The sequence below is a fragment of the Jaculus jaculus genome, chromosome 16, assembly GCF_020740685.1.
Source record: "Jaculus jaculus isolate mJacJac1 chromosome 16, mJacJac1.mat.Y.cur, whole genome shotgun sequence".
Classification (NCBI taxonomy): Eukaryota; Metazoa; Chordata; class Mammalia; order Rodentia; family Dipodidae; genus Jaculus; species Jaculus jaculus.
In genome coordinates, this window is record NC_059117.1 from 64,549,232 (window position 1) to 64,572,440 (window position 23,209).

Genomic DNA, 23,209 nt, shown 5'->3' on the forward strand with positions numbered 1-23,209 from the left:
CCACTTTGTGCATCTGGCTTATGTGGGTACTGGGCAACCAAACCTGGGTCCTTAGACTTCACAGGCAAGCTCTCTAATCACTAAGCTATCTCTCCATCCCTGTTGTGTGATTTTTTTTTTCCACTTTAATCTATCTTAGTGAAGCAATGAGTTTACTGTGGTTATCCACAGGAGGAATGGTGACCCAAAGGTAGGCACATCACTAAAATACCCACCCTATCCCAGCACTGGGGAGGCAGAGGTAGGAGGATTGTCATGAGTTCAAGGCCACCCTGAGACTACATAGTGAATTCCAGGACAGCCTGGGCTAGAGTGAGACCCTACCTCAAAAACACAAAACAAAACAAAACAAAACAAAACAAACCACCCCAACGTGGTTGATGACTCACAAGAACTGCATCCCTGGAGCGCCTTGCCCCACGTGCAGGCAGATCCACCATTGGAAGTCTCTCCCCGAGCCATGAACTGCTTATAGGACGTTCAGAAAGAACTCTGTGTGTGAATCCTGCTGCTTTCTGAGCCTCGTGAGTTACCTTGGCTTCCTAAGTGTTGCGCACCTCCCTCCTCGGTTCTAGATTCTGAGGCGAGTACCACACAGCATCTGATTAGGGCAACTTCCAGACTTTGCCCCTTCGGGGGCCTTTGCGATAGGACTTGCCTTGGTTTGGTTTTTACAGCCAGGCTCAGGAATAAGTCTGTCTGTCTGCTGCCTGGTAAAAAAAAGCTAGCACCAAATGTCGAAGAAGACAGAAGTGAAGCCCAGCGCCAGACGGGAAGAAAAGTCTGCTCCCAGAGAGCTTTCCTCTGAGGGGTGATCAGGGTCCTCAGCTCTTAAGTCCTGGGTGGAGGGTCTCCTGTGCATGCACCAGAGTAAGGCATGCCGAAGATTCTAGCCAAGGTACACACTGAAGTGTGCCTATTGCGTAGTCAGCCCTTTGCGCCCTCCAGTTCTGCACCTGCTTTCAACCGACTATGGTTAAGGAATATTCCAAACAGCCGGGCGTGGGGGGGGGGGGCACGCCTTTAATCCAAGCACTCAGGAGGCTGAGGTAGGAGGATCACTATGAGTTCAAAGCCAGCCTGAATTCTAGGTCAGCCTGGGCTAGAAAGAGACCCTTCCTCAAAAAAAAGAAAAGAAGAAGAGGAAGAAGAATACAACAACAAAATATTACAAACAACTGGAGATGAGAAGATGGGTCGGAGGTTAAAAACACTTGATCATAAACCCATTGATGACCTGAATTTAATCTTCATTGCCTACACAAAGCTGGAGCAAAGTGACACCGATCTCTGTAACCCCCTAAAGGAGCACGGCAGTGGGCGGAGGAGCTGGAGAAATCAAGAAGATCTCTAGCAGCACATCTCAAGAAAGTGGAAAGAGGGCTGGAGAGACGGCTTAGCGGTTAATCGCTTGCCTGTGAAGCCTAAGGACCCCGGTTCGAGGCTCGGTTCCCCAGGACCCATGTTAGCCAGATGCACAAGGGGGCGCATGCGTCTGGAGTTCGTTTGCAGTGGCTGGAAGCCCTGGCACACCCATTCTCTCTCTATCTGCCTCTTTCTCTCTCTGTGACTCTCAAATAAATAAATAAAAATGAAAAGAAAATTTTAAAAAAGAAAGTGGAAAGAGAGGAACACCCTGACATTTTCCTCTGGCTACACACAGTGCCATGGCACACGTGTGACCTGAACACATACATACATGCAAATAAATAACAGAGGTAGAAAAATATCCAAAAACTTACCTCGGTACTGAACATCTAACAGGCTCTTCCCCTTGCTGTTCCTGAACAACGCAGCATAGTAACTTTATTCAGCACCATATTAGGCATTTTGAGTAATCTAGAGATGATTTGAAGGACAGGAGGGTGTGACCGGGTTATGTGTGAATCTTCACTATTTTATATGAGACACTTGAGAATTCATAGAATTTGGTTACCTTTGGGAGCCCTGGAACCAATTTTCTGTGGAAGCCAAGAGCAACTGGTCTCTGCGTATTTCTAGAACAAAAAAAGGGGGGCACACTCTTTGGTTAAGAAGTAAATAATATTAAGGAGAATAAAACCACAAACTGAGGACGAGCCTAAGAGTCAAGCAGCTGGGCTGGTAAGTGGCAGACCCCACGGTAGGGGGCGCTGTTGTAGCAGTCGGCCGCAAACTGCTCTGAGCTTCCTGGCAGCCAGGGAAAAGTACAAAGTGAACAGCTCTAGCCAGGCGGGGTGGCGCACGCCTAGAGCCCCAGCGCTCCGTGTGCTGATGTAGGAGAATCACCATGGGTTCCAGGCCAGCTTGGGCTACATAATGAGTTCCAAGCCAGCCTTGGTGAAAGTGAGACCCTGCCTCACAAAAAATAGCGAATGGCCACACGTGATGGCGCTTGCCTTAGTTCCAGCTCTTGGGAAGTCAGAGGTAGGAGGGTTGCTGTGTGTTTGAGGCCAGCATGGGGCTACAGAGTGAGTTCCAGGTCAGCCTGGGCTAGAGTGAGACCCTACCTGAAAAACCCCACACAACAACAAATGACCAAATTATCAGAGAGGCGTTCTGCGTCAGTTCTTGAGCTATGGAGGGTATTTGCGGTGACTCAATGAGTGAGAGCTCAGCCCAGTGGGAGGGTTTCAGGAATGCCCACCTGGTGTGAGCACCCTCCACCAGGCCTCCTTGGCAGGTGAAGGCAGCTCTGAGGAGCTGAGGCCAGAGCCCCATGAGATGAAAGAAGCTAGGGCTGTGGCGCTTGATGTGGGGCTAGCAAGGAGCACACAGAGAGAGATGAGCTTGTCTAGTCCAAGTTCATCCCTCTGCGAACAGACCCTGGGCCTGGCCACGGAGTTCACACAGTTAAGAGAGGAGCCCGCCATGGCTCTTCCAGCACGTACAGGGCAGTCATCCTGGGCACAGGTGAAAGCAGGTCCCTGCCCTTCACGCTTCACCCACCAGGGGCTTTCCAGTACCTAGCTGGGCCAGGCCCCGGACCAAGTGCTATGATTCCATTGGACACCATGACAGACACTGCTTGTTGTGGCAGCTGCTTCCCAGGAAACAGACAAGGACCGGAGGATCCCAGAAGGAAAATCCAGCCTTTCATGCCAAGGAAGGGTTTCTACAAGTGGGGTGGTACTGAGATCAAATTTTGAAAGATAACAAGGTGACTCAGTGGGGAATAGGGCAAGGACATCCACTTGAAGGGAACAACATGAGCCCAGGCCTAGAGCCAGGACACTGGGCACTGGGAAGAGAGAAGAAAGGTACGGGGAGGTGCGTGGAGAGGAGGGAAGGGCCAGGCCAGCTCCAGCTGTGTGTGCTTTGCCTGGAGCCCAGAACCTGCCCCATGCCTGGCTGCCAGCAGGCGCTGTGGGACGGAGCGGAGGACAGTGCCTGCCTAGTTTTCGCCTAAGTGGAGGAGTTCCCCGCTGGCCTTCCTCTCAGTCCACCTGACTCAATTGGTGGCTGGAAGAGCAGAGCAGAGAGGATTTCGGGAGGATCACAAACCATCTGAGGACCTTTTTCACTCTTTCCATCAGGGAGGATCACCTTCTTCTCCATGGCACATCTGTGAAAACCCGCCTCATGAAGATTGACTCCTCGGCCTACCCAGGACTGAATGACGGCAGGGCCTGCCCACTCTAGAGGTTTCTTGACACATCTGGGCCCTATTAGCCAGTCCAGTCCAGATGTCTGCCACAGTAACCCAAAGAGTTAGCCGGGCCTGATGGCACACGCCTTTAATCCCAGCACTCGGGAGACAGAGGGTAGGAGGATAGCCATGAGTTCAAGGCCACCCTGAGAATACAGAGTGAATACAGGTCAGCCTGGGGTAGAGTGAGACCCTACCTCCAAAAAAAAAAAAAAAGAAAGAGGCAAGGGGCGGCCTTGTTTTAGAAACCATATGCTATCTCCCTGTTCTCACTATCCCTTCCCTCTAGGTCCCTAGGGTAGGGTGAGCCTTGGAAAAGCCTGGTTCTGACTCCCATCAGTGGGGATCTACTGTGGGGCCTTTGGAGAGAAAAGCACGGCAACCCCTATGACCCAGAGCTACAAGCCATGCCCCCCACAGCACTGTATTCAGGGGTTCCCCAGTTCAGATTTATTGTGTAGCCCCTCTTCAGTCAGCTAACAGATCACCCACTGACTGGTTACTTCTTCTCTAGGAGCCTCACTGGCCAGCATGGACTTAGCTCTTCAGGCAGAAACAGCTGAGGAGGCAAAGGACCCCAGCAGGATGGTCACCTTTGCAGTTAAAAACCACCTATGTGTACCTATGTGTCTGAACCTGACAGGGGAGAAGCATGTGGTATATGCAGAGAAGGTGGAGAAGTCCGAAGTGCAATGGATGGAGGAAGATGTCTTCTACAGAGACTTAGGCAGGGAGCAAGGATCTGTTGTGTTGTGGACAAAGCTCTCTGGGAGGCAGGGAGGTCCAGGCAGGCTGACTGCAAACATCCAGGCTAGAAATATCTTATAGCCCTTCTTGAGGAACCAGTTTCTGCATTCCTACCCCACCACATATTCACTGGTAGGGAGACCCAACGGTCACTGTGGAGGTTTGAATGGATGTTCCTCAATTGATTCAGAAATTTAGTAAAGCTTGTCATTTAGACCTCTGGCTAGAGGAGGGGTCACTGTGGGCAGATCCGAGGATCAGCCCAAAGGTGTGGAGGTGGATTTAGGATTCCAGTCTAAAGATATGCAGATTGCTGGTGCTTTCCCTGGAGTTCCTGGACTGTGCTTGCTTGTGTGGGTGATGGTGGTGGTGGGTGGTGTTGGTTTTTTTTTTTTCTCTGAGTGGACCCCTGAAAATGGGTCCAGCTTCTCCCGCCAGTGTGGAACTTCCTTCGGCAGCCATGACAACCGGAAGTAATTACCAACTGTTTGTCTTAGATCACAGCCTAGGATATCAAGTCCACAGGCTGCCTCAAGGGATGGAAAATGGATGAATGGCTGACTAGGTGAATAGAAGGATGCATGATTGGATGGATGGTGCTATATTTTGGGCCTGAGGTGTCCCGCCAAAAGCCAAACTCATGTGTCTTTTAAGGTCACCAGCATATGGCGCTGCTAGGAGGTGGTGGAACCTTTAGAAGGTGGCACTGGTAAAAGAACATTAGGTCTTCAGTGGCCATGCCCTTGAAGGAAATAATGGAACCCTGGGTATCTCTCTCTCCCTCCCTCCCTCCCTCTCTCTCCTCACCCCTCTCCCACTCTCTCTCTCATAGACCATGTAGCCCTGACCTCTTCCTGATCCTGTCAACAATTATCAAGTGCTATAGTTTTAGGAATTTGCCTTGCAGTGGCCTCTTTCTCCTCTTCTTCCAATTTTTAGCTTTTTATTTTTATTCTTATAAGTATTTTTTAGGGGGGAGGGAAGGTATTACCATGGGATATTTTTTATAATCATGGAAAATGTTAATAAAAACTGAGAAAAAAAGTATTTTTTTAGCTGGGCATGATGGCACACACCTTAAATCCCAGCACTCAGGAGGCAGAGGTTTGGGATCGCTGTGAGCTTGAGGCTACCCTGAGACTACATAGTGAAGTCCAGGTCAGCCTGGAATAGAGTGAGAACTTACCCTGAAAAGAACATATTAATTTTGTGATTTTTATTTGTCTGAGAGAGAGAAAGAATAGGTGCACCAGGGCCTCCAGCCATTGCAAACAAACTCCAGATGCATGTACCACCTTGTGCATCTGGCTTACATGAGTTCTAGAGAATCAAACCTAGGTCCTTATGCTTTGCAGGCAAATGTGTTAACCACTAAGCCACCTCTCCAGCCCTAAATTATTTTTTTTATTTTTGCATTAGAGAGAGATAATAGGCACACTAGGGCCTTTTGCCGCTGCAAACAAACTCCAGATACATGTGCCACTTTGTGCATCTGCCTTTATGTGGGTACTGGGGAAGTCAAACCCAGAATGACAGGCTTTGCAAGAAAGCACCTTTAACTGCTGAGCCATTTCCCAACCCCCAACTTATTCTCTCTCTCTCTTTTTTTTTTTTTTTTTTTTGAAGTAGGGTCTTGTCTGTGTTAAAGCTAGCTGGCAACCCACTATGTAGCCTAGGTTGGCCTTGATCCTCCTGCCTCTGCCTCCCATCCGTTGAGATTACAGCAGCTCCTGGACCTCTAAATACACTGCTCCCATGGCACCTTACGCCACCACAAACCCTAAGTGACCATGCAAGCAGCCATAGGATGAAACTTCTGAAGCCGGGTCAAAACAACCTTTCCTCCTATTATGGCTTAAGTATAAAAATGTATTTCTTCTCCTGTATGTTCACACACTGGGTCCCCAGCAGGTAGCACTGTTAGAAGATGTAGGTAGGTCACTGGGCGCAATGCACTGAAGGTCAAAGCCCAGCCCTCCCTCCAGCTTCAGTCTCTCCCAATTTCCTGGCCCATGGTCATGCGAGGAAGCTATGCCGCAAGCTCCCAACACCCCAGACCAAGCTGGCCCAGCTGCGGTGCTTTTCCTACCATGGGTGGTTCCCTGTCAAACCGTGAGCCAAAACAAACCCTTCCTCCTTTAACTTGCTTGCCAAGTGCTTGGTCATAACAGTGAGAAAAGAAACCATACACCCCCTTTAAGCTGATTATCTCGGGTGTCTTGTCACAGTGACAGGTGACAGATTGAGAGGTGGAGGGCGTGCTACTTTGGAGTCCTTTCTACTTCTGAGGGTCCTGGCAGGAGCTCCTAAGCCATGGCCCCTAATTTGATATTCCTGGACTCTAAAATGCCTCTTTGCTCCAAAGTCAATTCTTGGATTATTTCCCTTCTTACATCATACATCTCATTCCCCCAAAGTATTATCCCAACCAACCCTTTCCCACCTGTCTCAGTGGAGAGGTTCTAGAAGTTACCCTCTTGCCCACTATCCCCTCTGAGCTGCTCAAGTTCAGCTGCCCATTCCTTAAGCCAGCGCTCACGAAGACACACACAGATTAGCAGCTGTCTGGTTTGCGTGCTAGGCTTTATTTCCCACAGGCCCATTCTCTGCCCTGTGACGGATGCCAAGCAAGCTGGGCCTTCCATCTCAGTACCATGGTTGCTCAAAACAGACTGGGGACGACATAGTCAGTGTGGACACCGTCAATTAACCCTTCCCCGTTGTTGTGGACAAACCAGCAGATGACCTTCGTGCCAACACTGGCATCCTTTCTGTAATCTTTCTGGGAGCCCCTGGGAGAAGAGAGAGCAATGCTGTTATGTACAGGACGAGCAAGATGGCTGTAGGGGTCATAGACGTAGGACTGAACAAGAGGAGGAAGCTGGAAATTGTCAATGTATGTGTGTGGGTCCTGAGGCCCACGGGCCAGGCGCACATACAGCAGCTATAGGACAGGTGTCCTCACCTTCTACCTCGTCTAAGGCAGGGTCTCTTTCACTGCCCCAGTTGCCAGGCATGCCAGCCCCGGACCTTCCAGGGACTTCCCTTCTCCACGTCCCTTCTCGCTATAGCCACGCTGCGATACAGACACTGCTACAGCGTCGGCTTGTTTGTGAGTTCTGGGGATCCGCACTCAGATCCATTTGCATAGCAAGTGCTTTAGGCCCTGTGCCATCTCCCCGGCCCTTGTTCTTTTTTTTTTTTTTTTTCATTTTTTTTATTTATTTGAGAGCGACAGACATAGACAGAAAGACAGATGGAGGGAGAGAGAGAGAATGGGCGCGCCAGGGCTTGCAGCCACTGCAAACGAACTCCAGATGCTTGCGCCCCCTTGTGCATCTGGCTAACGTGGGACCTGGGGAACCGAGCCTCGAACCAGGGTCCTTAGGCTTCACAGGCAAGCGCTTAACCACTAAGCCATCTCTCCAGCCCCATTTTTATTTTTTGAGACAGCATCGTACGTTGCCTAGGCGGGCCTCAAATTCACTGTATAGCGGAGGATAACCTTGAATTCTTGATACTCCTGCCTAGGCTACATCACCTTATCCTGTTTGAAGTTGGAGATTCTAACAGCCCAGAATTCCTTGGCTGGGAACGAAGTCACTTGATTCCTCTTTCTAGAGAGCCCAGTTGGGGCTATCAGTGGTTAGGAGCAGCCAGAGGGACTGAGACCCCCCACAAGGAAAGGAATACCACAGAAAACAGGAGTACCCCAGGAAGGAGCCAGGGAAGCAAGGGTTATTTTTTTTCCTCCTCTCTTGTTGCTGGGTAGGATGAGATGGTCAGAGGTGCCTCCTCACCTTGTGACAGTTAACTGATGGCTCTTCACCACCATTGTGGCATCTGTCTTCCCAGGGTCAGAGCCTGGACGAATGTCAGACACTTCAAAGTCAAATGGGTGGAAGAATTGCCCTGGGAATGAAAGCACACAAAGTCTCAGCTCTGGCCATGGCCCTGGGCGGCATGGCTCTTCAGGGTGGACACGAGGGCAGAATGGCACGTCATCAGCTGGGCTCAGGGAGATGAGGGTGACCTTGTACCTATCTCTCCCCCCCTTCTATGTGACTGACCAGCCCCCAGCAGGAACGTTGCGTACCTAGAAGCCCATGGGTCTGTGCTGACATCCGGTGACTGTCCACCACATAGAACCCTAGAAAGTCTTGGTGAACAGGGTGTCCCTTCCACACCTGATGCAAGACGACCACAAAGCTAACCCCCTCTCCAAAGGAGACCACCATATTCTTCTGTCTGTTGATCGTCACAGACAGCCTAGGACAAAAGGTACTGAAAATGAGGTTTGTTGGAAAGAGGCCACCTCGCACATGGTATCTGCACCTTTTACTGAGTGGGTCTTGGCTCCTTTGGAAGCAGGAACTAAGTTGTCCTAGAATCCTATAGGCCTGGGGCTAGCCTCAGCCCAGCCTCTGACTCGTGTGTGATCGTGGGCAGCTTGTATCCTACTCTGAGTCCTAGAGGGGGTGACGCTCCTTCCCTGCCCACTAAGCGTCGGAAGTTCCCAAGACATGGGAAAGGCTAAGGAGCTTCAGAACTAATGGGCTCAGCAACAGCAGTTTTTGCCTAATCCATCTTTCCTTTTCATTTATTTTTACTTAATTAACTGATGGGTTGATTGGTATTTTTCTGAGGTATGTATGTAGCCCTGGCTAGCCTGAAACTTGTTATGTAATCCAGACCGACCGTGAACTTGTAGTGATCCTCCTGCCTCTGTCTCCCAAGCGCTGGGATTATAGATGTGTGCCCCTATGTCCAGCCTTCCTTCCTATTTAGAGATGAGGTCTTTCTATTTTTCCAAGGATGGTCCTGAACTTGTGGGATCAAGAAGTCCTCCCACCATAGCCTCCTAAACAGTTGGACCACACATGTGCACTACCAACCCAGGGCTCTGCCTCACGTCTAGTCAGGACTTCTCTTAAAGTGAGTGCTGAAAAGCTGCTCAGCTACGAACTCCAGCTCTGACAGAGGTCCCAGGTTTGGGTGTGGGTCCCCATGGTAACCCTCCGGTGAGGACTGAACTGAGGCCACTGGTCTCTCCTGCGAGCCCTATGAATTTCTGTCCTGGAGTTGACCTGAATCCCTCATGAGCCTTCTGCGCCCTGCAGCTTCCCTTGGAGACAGTCAGAGCACCTACCCATCCTGCCTGACCGTGACTGTGTCCAGCCAGCTGAAAGTGCTCGGCGCATCCCCATTCCACAGCGTGATCTTCTCCGTGGTCACCTCAATCCGGAAGTCCATCTGTGAGCTGGCAATGCCCAGTTTCCCAAAGTAGGTCTTCCTGGTCTTAGGGTCAGGGCTGCTCCCCTTGTCTCCAATGATCTGCCCATTAACAGAGAGTCCTGCCAGAGGGAGGGGCAAGGTGGGAAACCAGTGAGGCCATCTGAGTCAAGGTTGCAGATCCACTGAGGTTAAACAGGGGTCTTAAGGAAAGACCAGGGTTTCGGAACCCAACTGTCTGTTCCAGATACTTCAAGTCTTGGGTATGCTAGAACATCATGGATCTGACCCTTACTCCTTGGTGAAGAAGTGTTCTTAGGGAAAACCTGCTCCCCAGACACAGGCTACCTTCACTGTCAGGGTTGGGCTGCCCATACCTCTACCTCTCAATAACAGCCCTAAAGACTCAGTGGTCCCCACTTCCTGCCTGCATAATACTCTATAGGCAGATGGATGTGTTACTGGGCAGAATGAGGAAGACCTGATCCACAAGCCCACCTCAGTGCCTCAGGCCCCACCAGAAGAACCCCAGCTTGCAGCCCCACCTGTGATGGGATCCTGAATGAGGCGCAGTACTGTGCCTGGATCTTCATCAATGTTGAAGCAGATGGCATCCTCTTTTTCTGGAACTTGGATGATGAAATGAGGGTCCCCATCCACTGAGGGCACATCAGAGAAGGGGTTGACTTCAAGGATCTCTCATTGCTCCCCCTGGCCTCCTGGTCCTATGGGCAGGAGCACGGCGCCCAGGACTCCCAACCTTCACCAGAGAGGAGTCAAGAAACTCACCGTAGTAATAGGGGGTCTGAGGAGGCTGGTAGCTCGCTGTAGAGCAAAGGAAGACAGGGTTGAGGTAAGCAAGCTGTCCTGGGAAGGGCTAGGACCAGCCCCCTAGAGTTTGGCTCATGTCCCGTCTTTTTCCGTCCGATTCCTAATGCTCTGCCTCTCTCTGCCCACCTCCTCCACCACCCAACCACCCAGGATACCTATTCATCTGCCAGTTCCAGAAGCCGATTTGGGAAAGAGGTGGGGTAAGGGGACGCTCCAGACAGTTTGGGATGGCTGCAGCAAGCAGCTTATACTCACCTATGTAGGCCGTGGAGGTCACAGAGGTCACTAATAAGAAGCCAAAGGGCAGTGACAAGCAGGTCCTGGGTGCTCCCTCCCCCTCTCCCTGTCCTCTCCCATTCTGGAGGCTGTTATTCCTCAGGGAGCCCTATCGCTGGCAGGCAGGCCCAGGGGACCCTTCACGGGGCTAGTGGTGATAGGGATATGATTTTAACACTACGGGAATTGCATTTTGGTGTGGATAAAATGCAAGCTAATCACTGGGTGTGGTGGCACATGCCTTTAATTCCAGCACTCAGAAGGTAGAGGTAGGAGAATTTCTGTGAGCTCAAGGCCACCCTGAGACTACAAAGTGAGATCCAGGTCAGCCTGAGCTAGAGTGAGACCCTACCTCAGAAAAAAAAAAAAAAAAGAAAGAAAGAAAAATCAAAATAAATAAATAAAAAGACAGGAAAAAAAAACCCACAAACTTATCAAGTCACCAGCTTCTCCCTTGGGAGCAATGTTCACAGACTTCTGTCCCCATTCCTAGACTCTCCAAAGCCTAGCTGAGGTAGGTTGGAGAGCCCGCAGTGTCTGTTATACTGGATAATAAAACACCTGCCCGTGCGCACATGCATGTGTGTGCATATTGCAGAGGCGCATGCTGGCAGTGAATTTGACAGGGCTTCTCTGAAGGGAAAGAGTGTCCCAATCCACATGTGTACCTTACAGACGCAGGTGGGCACCCTGGCAGGGGCTGAGGTGCCCTTCTGGGTAGCAGTGCGCTGGTGGGGGGTGGGGACTCAAGGTTCCAATTTCATGGTGAGAGAGATGTGGGGGGGGGGGGGCACAGGTTCCCACTGATCTCCAGCACAGACACTGGTCCCATCCCAGATTAGCTACTGGCTGACTCTCCTATGCGCCTCTGTTTTTTGACTCTCAAATGAGGATCATAAAGGGATTCCTGCGGTGGCTTACCAGGGCTGTGCCTGATATGTAAATTGTTCACTTTTGCAGGTCATACCACACTCGCACACTGAGTGTCCCTTCTTAGGCCAGGGAAGTCACCCCCTAACCAATGTACGGGAACCCCGAGGCTCAGAGGAACAAGTCTGAAAGGTCTCTCTGCAGTTCTGTTAATCCCACTTCCCATCGTGCCCCCCCCCCAAAATACTTACCTTCTACAAACGCAGGCACGTGGAGGAAGGAAGAGGAGAGATGCATTAGAAGGTAAGAAGCCAGGGGCGTTCCTAGGACCTGCTCTTTGCCCCCCAGGCCCCTCAGCGCTGACCTCCCCATACAGTTGTAAGGGGCACATGAAGCCCCAGGGCGAATAGCCTGGGGTCTGGTTGAATAGACCTGGTCTCGGACACTACCTCTCAGGGCCTCCTTTTCTCACAATTTCCATGTGTCTAGTAGCCTGGTTCGGGACTGGCTTTGGGGTTAGAAGTGCTTCTTCTTGTCTGACTGAGCCCTTCCTCGTGACATCCAAAGTCTCTTCCTTAAAAGGCACCTTGGCAATGTGTCTCTTAGGCTCACGGCCCTTCAGCCCACATCGCACTGTCTGCAGATTGTTTGGCTCATGCCATGCCCCCTTCTCTGGGCCCATTTGCACTGAGGTGTCCCTGGACTTTCCTTTCTTCAGAAGGTCTGATCTCCACAGCCTGGCCAATTCCTTTGCTGGGTACCCAAGATCTTAGAGAGAGAGTCCTCTGAGGTCTGGCCACCTTTTTCTGCACCCACCTTCCCCAGGCTTGTCAGCAATGGATGTCTGGTCCTCGCTGTCCTCTGGCTTGGTCACCACCATGGAGGTCAAGGGAGTCACGAAGTGGTACTTGAGAGACAGCTCCAGGGCCTGGGCTGTGATGTTCTCCTTCTCCTGGCCGTGGGCGTTCTTGCTGTGGAGGCATGGCTCACGAGGCTCAGCCCACAGAACAGGCCCTCCGCCTGCTTTCCTTGCGAAGCGCCCAGAAGGCAGTTCCAACCACCACAGAATCCCCAAGGGAAGCTGAGATGCTGCCTCCCTTGTCAAGAATCCCAGGGTAGAGCATAGTGGGGCCCAAAGAACAGTTTGCTGGCTCTCGGGGCACGCGGACACACTGTGTTTCCTCGGATAGCTATAGTCTGCCCACTCATAAAGTGCCAGGGGCTTACGATGGCCACCACAACAATCACATAGATTCTTAAGCATGCCAGGTCCTTGCTGGGGCTTTACAGCCTTACCCCACCTAAGTAAATGCTGGCTGGCATCATCCTCTTGAGGGTGCCCAGCTCCACCTTTTGGGTGTTAGGTTCTAGCCATCACTGCTGTTATCTTGGGGTCACGTTGGATGTGGGGAGCAAGTTGCCCACTTCCTCCTTTACCCTGGAGGTGACTGGCCTTGGCAGTGCTTGACCCTTACAATGATGGGCAGGAACTGGGGCTCAGAGGAACATTGCCTTAACCAGACCAAGCAAAGGGCAGCAGGTATGGGATTGGGGAGTGTCCTTCCCTGGTGTGTGGCTGAGTCTCACTTCTCATGTCCCCACCCAGAATAGCTAGAGTAAGGGCAGAACACGTGAGTGCTGGTCAGGCCCAGATGCCCAGAGAGGGACCCCACAAGGTGAAGGGTAGGGCAGGTCACCGTTTCTCCAGCAGCTGTTCGATGGTAAGATAGGCCCAGAGCCGCTCAATGTAGTTCCCAAAAATGTACTCTTGCTCCTTCAGGGCCTGCTCCATCTCCTTCATGTCCACCTCCTCTGTGAAGGTCAGGTCGTTGAAGGCCTGAGTGGAGCAGGAACTGATGAGGGGCTTGGGGGTTACAGTGCCAAGGGCTGCTGTTTCTGCCACTAGCTAGGACCCTGGCTCATTGGTGCTGATCCTTCGTTCACAGCGTGCCCCAGGCCTCATTCCCTACTCACCCCATGACCCTTCACATCCGCCTTAAAGTTGTTCATGTCCCCATCCACCAGGCGACCAGCAACAACGATCTCGGAACCATCATAGAAGTGAGGGTAACTGTTCTTGGTGAGGTCAAGGATGGCATTCTCGGGGTACTCCACCTCCACATCTGTGAGGAGTGGGTTGGCCACCTCCTCATAGAAGCCCTGCAGTTTGAGATCAGGAATCTAGCTCACTCAGGCCCCCAGAGGAGGCATGGAGAGGCCTGGAGTGGACCAGTCCCTCAGATGCTGCTGGGTGACCCCTAGTCCTTAAGGGCTGGGCCAATCCTGCCCTTTGAGTTTTACTTCTCTGTGACCCTGACTGTGTCCTGGAGAATCAGGGAACCCTCCCTGTTCCTCACCCACCCACCCATATGGAGAGTAGGGAGAAATGGAAGGGAAGCACAGAACTCTGAATATAGAAAGTCTACAACCACAAGCTAAAGAAGGTGATGTGTGTCGGACAGAGAAGGGGAAGGTCCTCAAAGAGTTGGAGGTGCTGGGGGATGTGGCTAGATTCATCACATAAACAAAGGACAGGAGATGCAGTTGCCATTGAATAGCAGCTTTTTAAAAAAATATTATTTTAGTATAAGAATGTGTGCGATGGGCTGAGTTGTGGGATGCATTCTTCAAGCTCCTTTGTTGACCTAACCCTCAGAATGTGACCTTATTTGGAGGCAGACTCTTTATAAAGATAATTCAATGATGTCATTAGGTTGGGCACTAATCCAATATGGCTTCTGTCCTTACAAAAAGGACATTGGATACAAGCATGCAATGAAGGTAAGCATGGGGAGAAGGCCACCATCACAAGCGAAGAAAGCTGACCTAAGTGGGTGTCTGTCAGAAGAGAACCACACCACCCACATTTCGATCTTGAACTTGTAGTTTTCAATAGGCTGAGACAGGGCTGAGGAAATGGCTTAGCAGTTAAGTAAGGTATTTGCCTGAGAAGCCTAAGGACCTCAGTTCGATTCCCCAAGACCCATGTAAGCCAGATGCACAAGAGGGCACATGCGTCTGGAGTTTGTTTGCAGTGGCTGGAGGCCCTGGTGCACTTGTTCTCTCTTTCTCTCTGCCTTCCCCACCCCCCAAATAAATAAAGAAATAAAATATTTTTTAAAAAGAGGCTGAGGCAAGTGCTTTTATCATTTAAGCCACCCAATCAGTGATAACGTCCTTCGTAACAGCACACCTAGTGAACCCATTCAGTGTTTTATGCGATGTTTGGACCTATTTACGTTAAAAATTCTTCATTGCTCATGAAAAATTTGTATTTAACTGGAAGTCTTGTATTCAATCTGCCAGCTCTGAAGAGGAAGCAGGTCTGCTGTATGTGGAGCAGAACCAGAGGAGGCCGGAGGTAGATTTCAACCCGAGAAGGAGGAAGCTCCTCCTGCCAAAGTTGTCCCACGATGAAATGGCTGCCTGAGAAGTAGTGAGCACCTCAACCCCAGAGGCGGGCGAGGTGAGACGCACCTGCAACTGCAAGTTGGCATCGGAGTCTTCATAAATGCGCCGGGCAAACCCATGGTTCTCTAGGGCCAACGACTCCAGGAAATTGTAATTCAGATTGTGGCCAAAGCCCAGGTTGTACAAGGGGAACCTGCCCCTGATGGCGTTCCGAACATTCTCCTGGATCTTCTCGGGTCGGCTCTCACCTGAAGGAGAGGTTATTCACCATGGCAGCCATCGTGGGGATCATATGCATTGGCTGTCTGAGGAGGAGGGAGACCTGATTTTATGCACAGCTGGTGGGAAGTCCTGGCAAAGAGGTCATTTTCCTGCCCCTGAGGGGCTCCCAAGCTGTGGGGAAACCCCAGGAAGAGCTGTCTTGTAGATAGACAGTTACAGACGAAGGCAAACAGGCATGTGCCCTGGGTCACAGCCCCTTCCCCCTCACCAATGTTGGCATCCCCATCTGTCAACATGATGATAATCGAGGTGCTCCTCTCAGGGACAAGGTGCTCCTCCCGAGCCCTGTTCAGCATACTGATGCCTGTCATCAGCCCGTCATTGATGTTGGTCACTGTGACACAGAGACAGAACTGTGGGAAGGTGTCTCCAGGATGCCAGGGCACAAGGCTGTGAGAGGTACGGATAACAGACCCCGCTTTTATGGCCAAGGACCCTGTTTGCTCGCACATAACAGTACTCAGTAAATACTGGCATGAGGGAATCAACAACTCGGACTTTGACACAGACATCAAAGAGCAGCCAGACAGCCAAACATGAGATGATTATAAAAGCAATTTGGGGACTGGAGAGGTGATGGCTCAGCAGTTAAGGTGATTGCCTGCAAAGCCTAAGGACCCAGGTTCGATTTCCCAGTATCCATCTAAAGCCAGATGCACAAGTGCATGTGTCTGGAGTTTGTATGCAGTGGCTAGAGGCCATGGTGCACCCATTCTCTCCCTCTTATCTGCCTCTCTCTCTCTCTCTATCTCTATCTCTCATTCTCTCTCTCTCTCAAATAAATAAATGTTTAAAATAAAACAATTTGGAAAGCAGTTAAGAGTGAGAAGGGAGCAGAATCAATGTCATTTGAGATTGTCCATAGGAAACAGAGCCAGTAAGAATAACTATGTCTTGCCGGGACTTGTGGGGCACCAAGATCATAGGTTAGAAACACAAAGAAGGGGTTTCTATAGAACAAAGAGCAAACACCTTGATGTCCTGGGCTCAAGCCTAAAGACTGCCCATCACATCACATCTCTACCGGAAATGAGAGGAAGGAAGGAGGTGGTCACCCTATGCCGAGGGAAGAACAGGTAGGTACACGTGTTTTCCACTCTGTTCTTACTTCCTCTGTCATCAATGCCCTTCACAAATGTCCTGGCCTCCTCGAGGTTCTCAGGAGTGGCTTGGACTAAATGGTCTTTCCAAGTGGTCACATCACCACTGAACAGGATGAAATTCAAGTAATCATCTTCTTTCATATCCTCCAAGATTTTGAGAAGAGCATCCCTGGTCTGGTGAAGAGAAATAGACCAGAAGTTGCGAGTCAAAGGGACAATGTACCAGGCCACTTACCAAGCCCAGGCTAGCAACAGACCCCCTACCATCCTTGCCTGCAAGCACTGCCTGAGCTTCCCACCCCCCCACCACACACACACACACACACACACACACACACACACACACACACACAGGCAGGCAGAAGCTTTGAACCTTCTTACATTCTGTTTACTTCCTGCAGAAACATCAGCATTTTCCACTTTAAAAAAATATATCTCTTGGGTGGAAGAGATTGCTTAGTGGTTAAGGCACTTGCCTGCAAAGCCTAATAACCTAGATGCAATTCCCCAGTACCCACTTAAAGCCAGATGCACGAAGTGGCATGTGCATCTGCAGTTTGTTTGCAGTGCCTAGAGGCCCTGGTGCGCCCATTCTCTCTCTCTCTCTCTCTCTCTCTCTCTCTCTCTCTCTCTCTCCTTGCAAATAAATAAAAACTTTTATTCTTAAGATCTCTCACCACACTCCCGACCCCAATGCTATCCCTGTAACGGGGAACAAACCTGCTGGATTTTCCGACCAGCCATGGAGCCACTGACGTCAATCACAAAGACTATGTTCTTAGGTACAACTGGAAGTCCGTGAGGTGCAAAAAAGTGTACAAAGTAGCCATTGACTACCTGCAAAAGCAGGAGAAAGAGGCCAGCGTTCCTTTAACAACACAGGGACTCCTCTTGCAAGGACGAGACAATTTGCTGCTGAAGGAAACTGTATCCCTTCCCCATCCTCTAGGAGGCGCTGTGCAAAGGCTCTGCACCCTCTGCTTCTCAGGTCTTGTCAGAAAACAGCCTGGGACCCAACATGGAGGGGATGGTACTGGCTGTCCTGGGGGCGTCAGCCCTTTCCCCACCACGAATTGGTCAGTCTGGTGAAACCACCAGCTGGTACCTGCACATTGGCCGGAGACTCTCTGTTCACGTCGTAAGTGATTGTGAAGTCCCCATTGAGAAGGGAGTCCGTGCAAGTTGGGCACGAGCGCTGTTGGTCTAAACTGGGTCTGAAGGACACGTGACCCTGAGGGAGGCAGATGAAGGGCTTTGCTCAGCTTGGCTAGGGCAGGGGGAGACTTTGGGTGGGCACAAATGGAAACCCGATGTGCCATCAGATACCAGGTCCCTGACGATGGGGCTGTTCCCATGCCCTGTCTTTCTGAGCACCTCTCTCCCTGGGTGGGTTAGAGTCTCTCTCATTCAGCCTTTTCCTCCCCTTTTGACTGTCTCCCAATACCACGCCCCTTAGCTGAGCACCAGAATCTTACTTAGGCAAGGAAGTCGTGCCCCACATAAGAGAATTTGTGTTCGGTGGTTTTGCACATTGGAGCGCTGTGATGATGCTGTCCAGGGCAGGGGCAGGGGAGTGAGCACCCTGGGCAGTCCCCAGAGGGACAATGCCCTGGAGAAGCTAGCAGCTCCTGGGTACAGATAGGCTCGTTGAAGCCTCTCTGTGAGAGCCCAGATGACTGAGGTTTACTGCTCATAATTTTCTCATTCACTGGCACTAAGACCCTGGAATAGCTCGGGGCCTCGGGGACTGGAGCCGACTAGCCAGCACAAAGAATGAGGTTCTCTCTAATCTTTCGCCCCTTGCCGTTGAATCAGCTGATCTTAGCCTCAGTCTCCTCTGTAAAAACAGGAACTGCGGACCCCCTCACCCGTCCATTTCCAGAAGTAGAATGGGACCGGGTTTTGTAAACGATTCCCCTGTTCGCCTTAAGTGAGGACCCTGAATCCTCTGGCAGGACATCCTCAGCATCCCCCTGCCTCCAGCTTCCTCCCTTGAGTACCCAGGTAGTTAACGTGAAAGGTAGGTATGGATACTGACACCCAACCCCCACACACCTGTTTTTCATAGGCAAACTATGGCCAGGGCCCCACCCCGTGAGCCTCAGGTCCCAGGGGCATCTACACCACCTTTTTTCCTGAGAAGGTCTTGGTGAGCGCACTTCCAAGGAGGTCGTTAGTGATGAACGAGGCCTCGGCGTCCAGCATGCTGATGCCCTGGGGCTCGAAGATGTGGGCATCGATCTACAGTGGCCAAAGGAAGGCCATGTCATGAAGGAGTGGTGTCCAGGCCAGCCTCTGGGACATGGCCAATGAAAATGGCATGGGTCCATAACGACACAGGGCCTTCAAGGAAAATGCTAAGGGCCACCGGCAAAGTGACCACGGGGGCTGTCAGGAGGGTACATTTCCACCATCTGTCTGCCAATGGTGCCAAGGCCCACCACCACAGTGTTTCCTGTGGCATCCAACCTTGATGAAAGTAAGATACCCATGGGCAGGCGCCGTAAAGGTGCTCCGTGGCACTGCCCCTGAGCGCCTAGCACCCAAGCCAAATTTGCCAGGACCGGCTCAGCCTCCGGAGACCTTCCTCCAGTAGAAGAGCCAGAACTTGCGGTGTATTCTTGACTCTGCTCTCAGATCTGCCCCTGCCCCTACTTCCCAAGCTTCCCCCGTGGACTCCCCCCCACACACACAGTTCCATCAGGGGCTGAAGTGGGGGGCTGATTATCACCTCGAAGTGTCGCACAAGCTGCTTGGGCTGGATCTTGAGGTACATCTCGTACTTGCCCTTGTGTCTCTTCAGCAGCTCCTCATAGGTCAGCTCGAAGGTGACCTTGCTGCCCGAGGCCACGTTGACCGACACCGTGAACTTCTCCAGCTTTCTCCCTGAGGCCCTAGATGGGGTGTGGGACAGTGCCTTGCGCCAAGACTACAGGAGCCCATCTTTTCAGGGTCCCCAGTCTTTAGATTTGGAGCTCCCCACCCATTCTGAGCTTCGGGTATTACCTCGCCTCTCGGGAAGCCCGTGCCCCACACTTACTTGACCAGCCCAGCTGTCTTGCCCTGGGACACGGCTTTTTGGTACTGAGCCTGGGCCACTTCCTTCTCCTTGACATTCCCAGGATAAGTGACACCATCAATGGTCCTGCATTGAAAGAGAGTTTGGGGGAGGGGGCTAGGACACTGAAGCCAGGTAATAATAGCCTGAAGCTCAGAGCCAGCAGCCAAGGTGGCACCCACAAGGTAAAGTTGGTGATGAAGGCCGTCTTGGGCAGCTCCACGTCAAAGGAAACTTCCTTGGCCTTGTCTGCACGGTTGACGGCCCTCGTAGTGACGACATTGTGAGCAAAGCGGGAGGTCACCTTGCAGCTGATCTTGGTGCTGTAGATCTCAATGTCATCGACCACCTACGGGGAAGGAGGGGGCAAGGATCACTGGATGGTGATGAGCCTGACAGCACTTCAGGAAACTAGGTCTTCGGTCTGACTGCTTCCCTTCCAAGCACCCCCTTTTGGGTTCTGGAGCCCTGGCTTTCCTATTCGTCCCAGTCACCCACACTGAAAATCTGGGTGGTGTCCCTGGACCCACATTTAGTTGGCCACTACAGTCTAGATGCCTGCTGTACCTCCTTAACAGCTTAACCTGCCCTCATGCGGCTGCCCCCAGGGAGATCTTGTAAGAGTCCAGATCTGACCCGGACCGTCTCCCTCGTCCGAGGAAAGCTCTCCCGCGGCTCCCCATCACCCAGGGACAGCCTCGCCTGGCCCCAGGCTCCTCCTGGAGGCTCCTGCCCCCTCTACTCACCTTGAGCTGCAGCCACACCTTCCTAGAGTTCTGCCCTCCTCGCCGGCCTCAGCGCTTCCTGGGCATCACGTCACCCTCACAGTGTCCTCGCTCCTCCCCACAGCCAGCCTCTTTCTGCGTCCTTCCATGTGGGTCAATTCTGTTTCCCAAAAGGCCCCCCCTTCCATGCCAAGCAGAGTCCCTAGACACTCTCTTCCTAACGTGGCTGACGGGCATAGAGGTGCCCTAGACATCCGGGTTAAGCAAGTGTTTGAAGAGACTTCCCCCGGGTATGACAGTCCGCTCTGCTGTGTGCCCCCAGCCCTGTGTGTGCGGAAGGAAGGGATAGATGACTGGTTGGTACTCTCCTAAGCTGCTCTCCACACAGCCAGAGGGCTATGGCATGATGGGTGCCCTTTCTCAGGGTCCTGTGTCAGGGGAGGTCCCATGTGGGCCAGAACAGGGATAATAGCTGTTTGCAGCTGTGAGGGAGTTGCCATTGTGACCCATACCTTCAGAGGTTGGACAGCCCTTCCTATCCTGCCTTTCCCCACTAAACCCAGCCCCAGAGGAAGTTCTCACCCCTTCCTGGAGGCTCCGTTTCTGAAAAATAGAGAGAGGGAAAAAAAGAGGTCAGGCAAACGGCAAGGCCACCAATGGCCTGGTAGAGAGTTCTGGGTTGCAGCCAAGGCTCAGAGGTGCTCTGGCAGACCTCCAGACACAGGCCTTCTCAGGCCAAGTGAGGAGGCAAGGACGCCAAGGTCCAGTGAGGGATGAGCACTCGCATCACTCAGGAAGCGGGGCAGGAGCACCAGGCCCAGAGCCCTGCATGCTGCCTGAACCCCGCTCACTCTGCCTCTCGTCCTCTCCTCCCTCTCCTCTGGCCCTACCTTGTCCTCCTCCTAGAAGACTCCGCCCAAGCCCACTGGGCTCAGCTTGGCATTTTGTAGATGCCTCTGCACCAAGATTTGGGCCTTTAAAACCTTTGATGGGGGCTGGAGAGATGGCTTAGCGGTTAAGCGCTTGCCTGTGAAGCCTAAGGACCCCGGTTCGAGGCTCGGTTCCCCAGGTCCCACGTTAGCCAGATGCACAAGGGGGCGCACGCGTCTGGAGTTCGTTTGCAGAGGCTGGAAGCCCTGGCGCGCCCATTCTCTCTCTCTCCCTCTATCTGTCTTTCTCTCTGTGTCTGTCGCTCTCAAATAAATAAATTAATTAATTTAAAAAAAATTAAAAAAAAAAAAAAACCTTTGATGGGGAGAGAAGTTCATCACATGCCACCCATTTGACAGGTTAGAAAACAAGCAAGGGGGCTGGAGAGATGGCTTAGTGGTTAAGGCATTTGCCTGTGAAGCCTAAGGACCCAGGTTCGATTCCCCAGGACCCATGTAAGCCAGATGCACAAAGTGGCACATGTGACTGGAGTTTGTTTACAGTGGTGAGAACCTGGTGTACTTATTCTCTCTCCCTCTCTCTCTCTCTCTCTCTTTCTCTCTCTCGCTCTCTCTCCCTCCCTTTGTCCCTCTTTCTCTCTGTGTCTCTATCTCAAATAGAGAAATAAAAAAAAAAATGTTTTAAAGAAAGAAAATGGGCCAGGCATGGTGGCACATGCCTTTAATCCTAGCACTCGAGAGGCAGTGGTAGGAGGATTGCCATGAGTTCGAGGTCACCCTGAGACAGGGTGACAGAGTGAATTCCAGGTCAGCCTGGGCTAGAGTGAGACCCCCACCTCGAAAAGAAGAAGAAGAAAAAAAAGGATAGGGAGTTTGAAGAGCATTGCTCCAGGCTAGACAGCAAGCTACTATAGGTCCTGGTTGAAGACCAGTTCCCCAGTGGCGGAGGCCAGCACTGTCTCAGCAGCCAAATGCCCCGTCCTCGGTCTCCTCTTCATTCCCTCAGAGGACTTGCCCAGCATGGAGTGTTCTGGTCATTTGAACCCCAAGCCCCCCATGGCAAAGACGAGGCAGACTCACCCTGAGCAGCTGGACAGGGTGGCTTGGAAAGCCAGAGGCCGCCAGGCCAGAGAGCAGAGCCAAGACGAGGCAGGGCCACCTTGCAGAAGCCATTGCTGTGCACACAGTCCTGAGTGGCTTTCCTTTTATGAGCCAGCCCAGTGTTTCCCAAGCAGGGTCAATGACATGGGGTCAGGGTGGCAGAGGCGGGTACTTCCTCCGGGAATTGGGAATTGGAAGCGGGAAATGACCTAGAGGGTCTGTATGAAGAGGGCCTGATGGGTGCAATCAATAGTGTTGGGACTTCACCCCAACAGCCAAGGATTGGAGACCCCTCGGAGAGCAGAAGCTGTGTCCAATCAAGAGGTCCCAAGGCTTCCCTGCCGTGGATGCTGAAAACAGGGCATGAGCCAGGCGTGGTGGCACACGCTTTTAATCCCAGCACTCAGGAGGCAGAGCATGAGTTCAAGGCCACCCTGAGACTACATAGTGAATTACAGGTCAGCCTGGGCTAGAGCGAGACCCTACCTTGAAATAAAAATAAAAATAAAATAAAAAAAAAAACAGGGTGTGAATAGCATTTACAGCCAGCAGACTTCTCAGCACCCAGATTTGTCCTCACCTCTCACACAGCCTCTGGTCAGCTACAGATGCCAGCCACTCTCTTCTCAAGACAGCTGGGGCACAGAACAGACTGTATGTCCCCTTCAGACTACAGCCCTGTGGCTGAGCCCTTACTACAGCCTGCGACAGCTCCCAGGCCTCCGTGAGCAGGACAAACCCAAGGCCCCTCTGGGATCTGGTTCTTGTCTTGTTTCTTTCTTTTTGTGCTGTGTGTGTGTGTGTGTGTGTGTGTGTGTGTGTGTGTGTGTGTGTGTTCACACTCCGCAGCGCACATGTGGAGAGCAGAAGGCACCCTCAGGTAGTCAGTCTTCCCCTTACCCCCGTTCGGTGGAGGGTCTCTTGGTTGTTTGCTGCTGTGCAAGTCAAACTAGCTGGTCTGCAAGCTTCCAGGGAGTCTCCCGTCTCTGCCTCCCATCAGGATTACAGACATGTGCTGCTTTATCGAGCTTTACGTGGGTTCTGAGGACCCAGCC

General features: G+C 51.8%; 1 protein-coding gene across 4 annotated transcripts; it reads right to left on the reverse strand.

The window, feature by feature from the left end:
* Positions 1-7,012: 7,012 nt before the first annotated feature.
* Positions 7,013-22,239, reverse strand: Itih3 (inter-alpha-trypsin inhibitor heavy chain 3). Of its 4 annotated transcripts, none has more exons than XM_045135918.1 (21): positions 22,134-22,239; positions 20,746-20,766; positions 19,621-19,787; positions 19,421-19,525; positions 19,112-19,274; positions 18,508-18,621; positions 17,486-17,611; positions 17,101-17,217; positions 16,386-16,554; positions 15,486-15,611; positions 15,062-15,243; positions 13,559-13,744; positions 13,282-13,421; positions 12,401-12,555; positions 11,225-11,251; positions 10,397-10,432; positions 10,153-10,266; positions 9,525-9,729; positions 8,472-8,644; positions 8,176-8,287; positions 7,013-7,167 (listed from the first exon to the last, which is right to left on the reverse strand). In XM_045135918.1, the coding sequence occupies exons 1-21, from the start codon at positions 22,224-22,226 to the stop codon at positions 7,038-7,040; spliced, it is 2,661 nt and encodes an 886-aa protein (XP_044991853.1). In that variant the 5' UTR covers positions 22,227-22,239; the 3' UTR covers positions 7,013-7,037. The 4 variants fall into 4 exon arrangements, with proteins under 4 accessions (XP_044991853.1, XP_004661349.2, XP_004661350.2 ...); XM_004661292.2 differs by lacking the exon at positions 11,225-11,251 and adding an exon at positions 10,694-10,723 and having other exon boundaries at positions 12,395-12,555; XM_004661293.2 differs by lacking the exon at positions 11,225-11,251.
* Positions 22,240-23,209: the final 970 nt, after the last annotated feature.

What these genes read in the sequence shown, in the direction of transcription:
- Itih3 (XM_004661292.2), bottom strand. Translation starts at nt 22,226, where the DNA reads ATGGCTTCTGCAAGGTGGCCCTGCCTCGTCTTGGCTCTGCTCTCTGGC. An exon ending in AGCTTGTGCGACACTTCGAG is followed by an intron (nt 18,622 to 19,111) that starts GTGATAATCAGC and finishes TGGCCACTGTAG; the next exon opens with ATCGATGCCCACATCTTCGA. An exon ending in CAAGCCTGGGGAAGGTGGGT is followed by an intron (nt 10,724 to 12,394) that starts GCAGAAAAAGGT and finishes GCTTCTTATTAG; the next exon opens with TGACCTCTGTGACCTCCACG.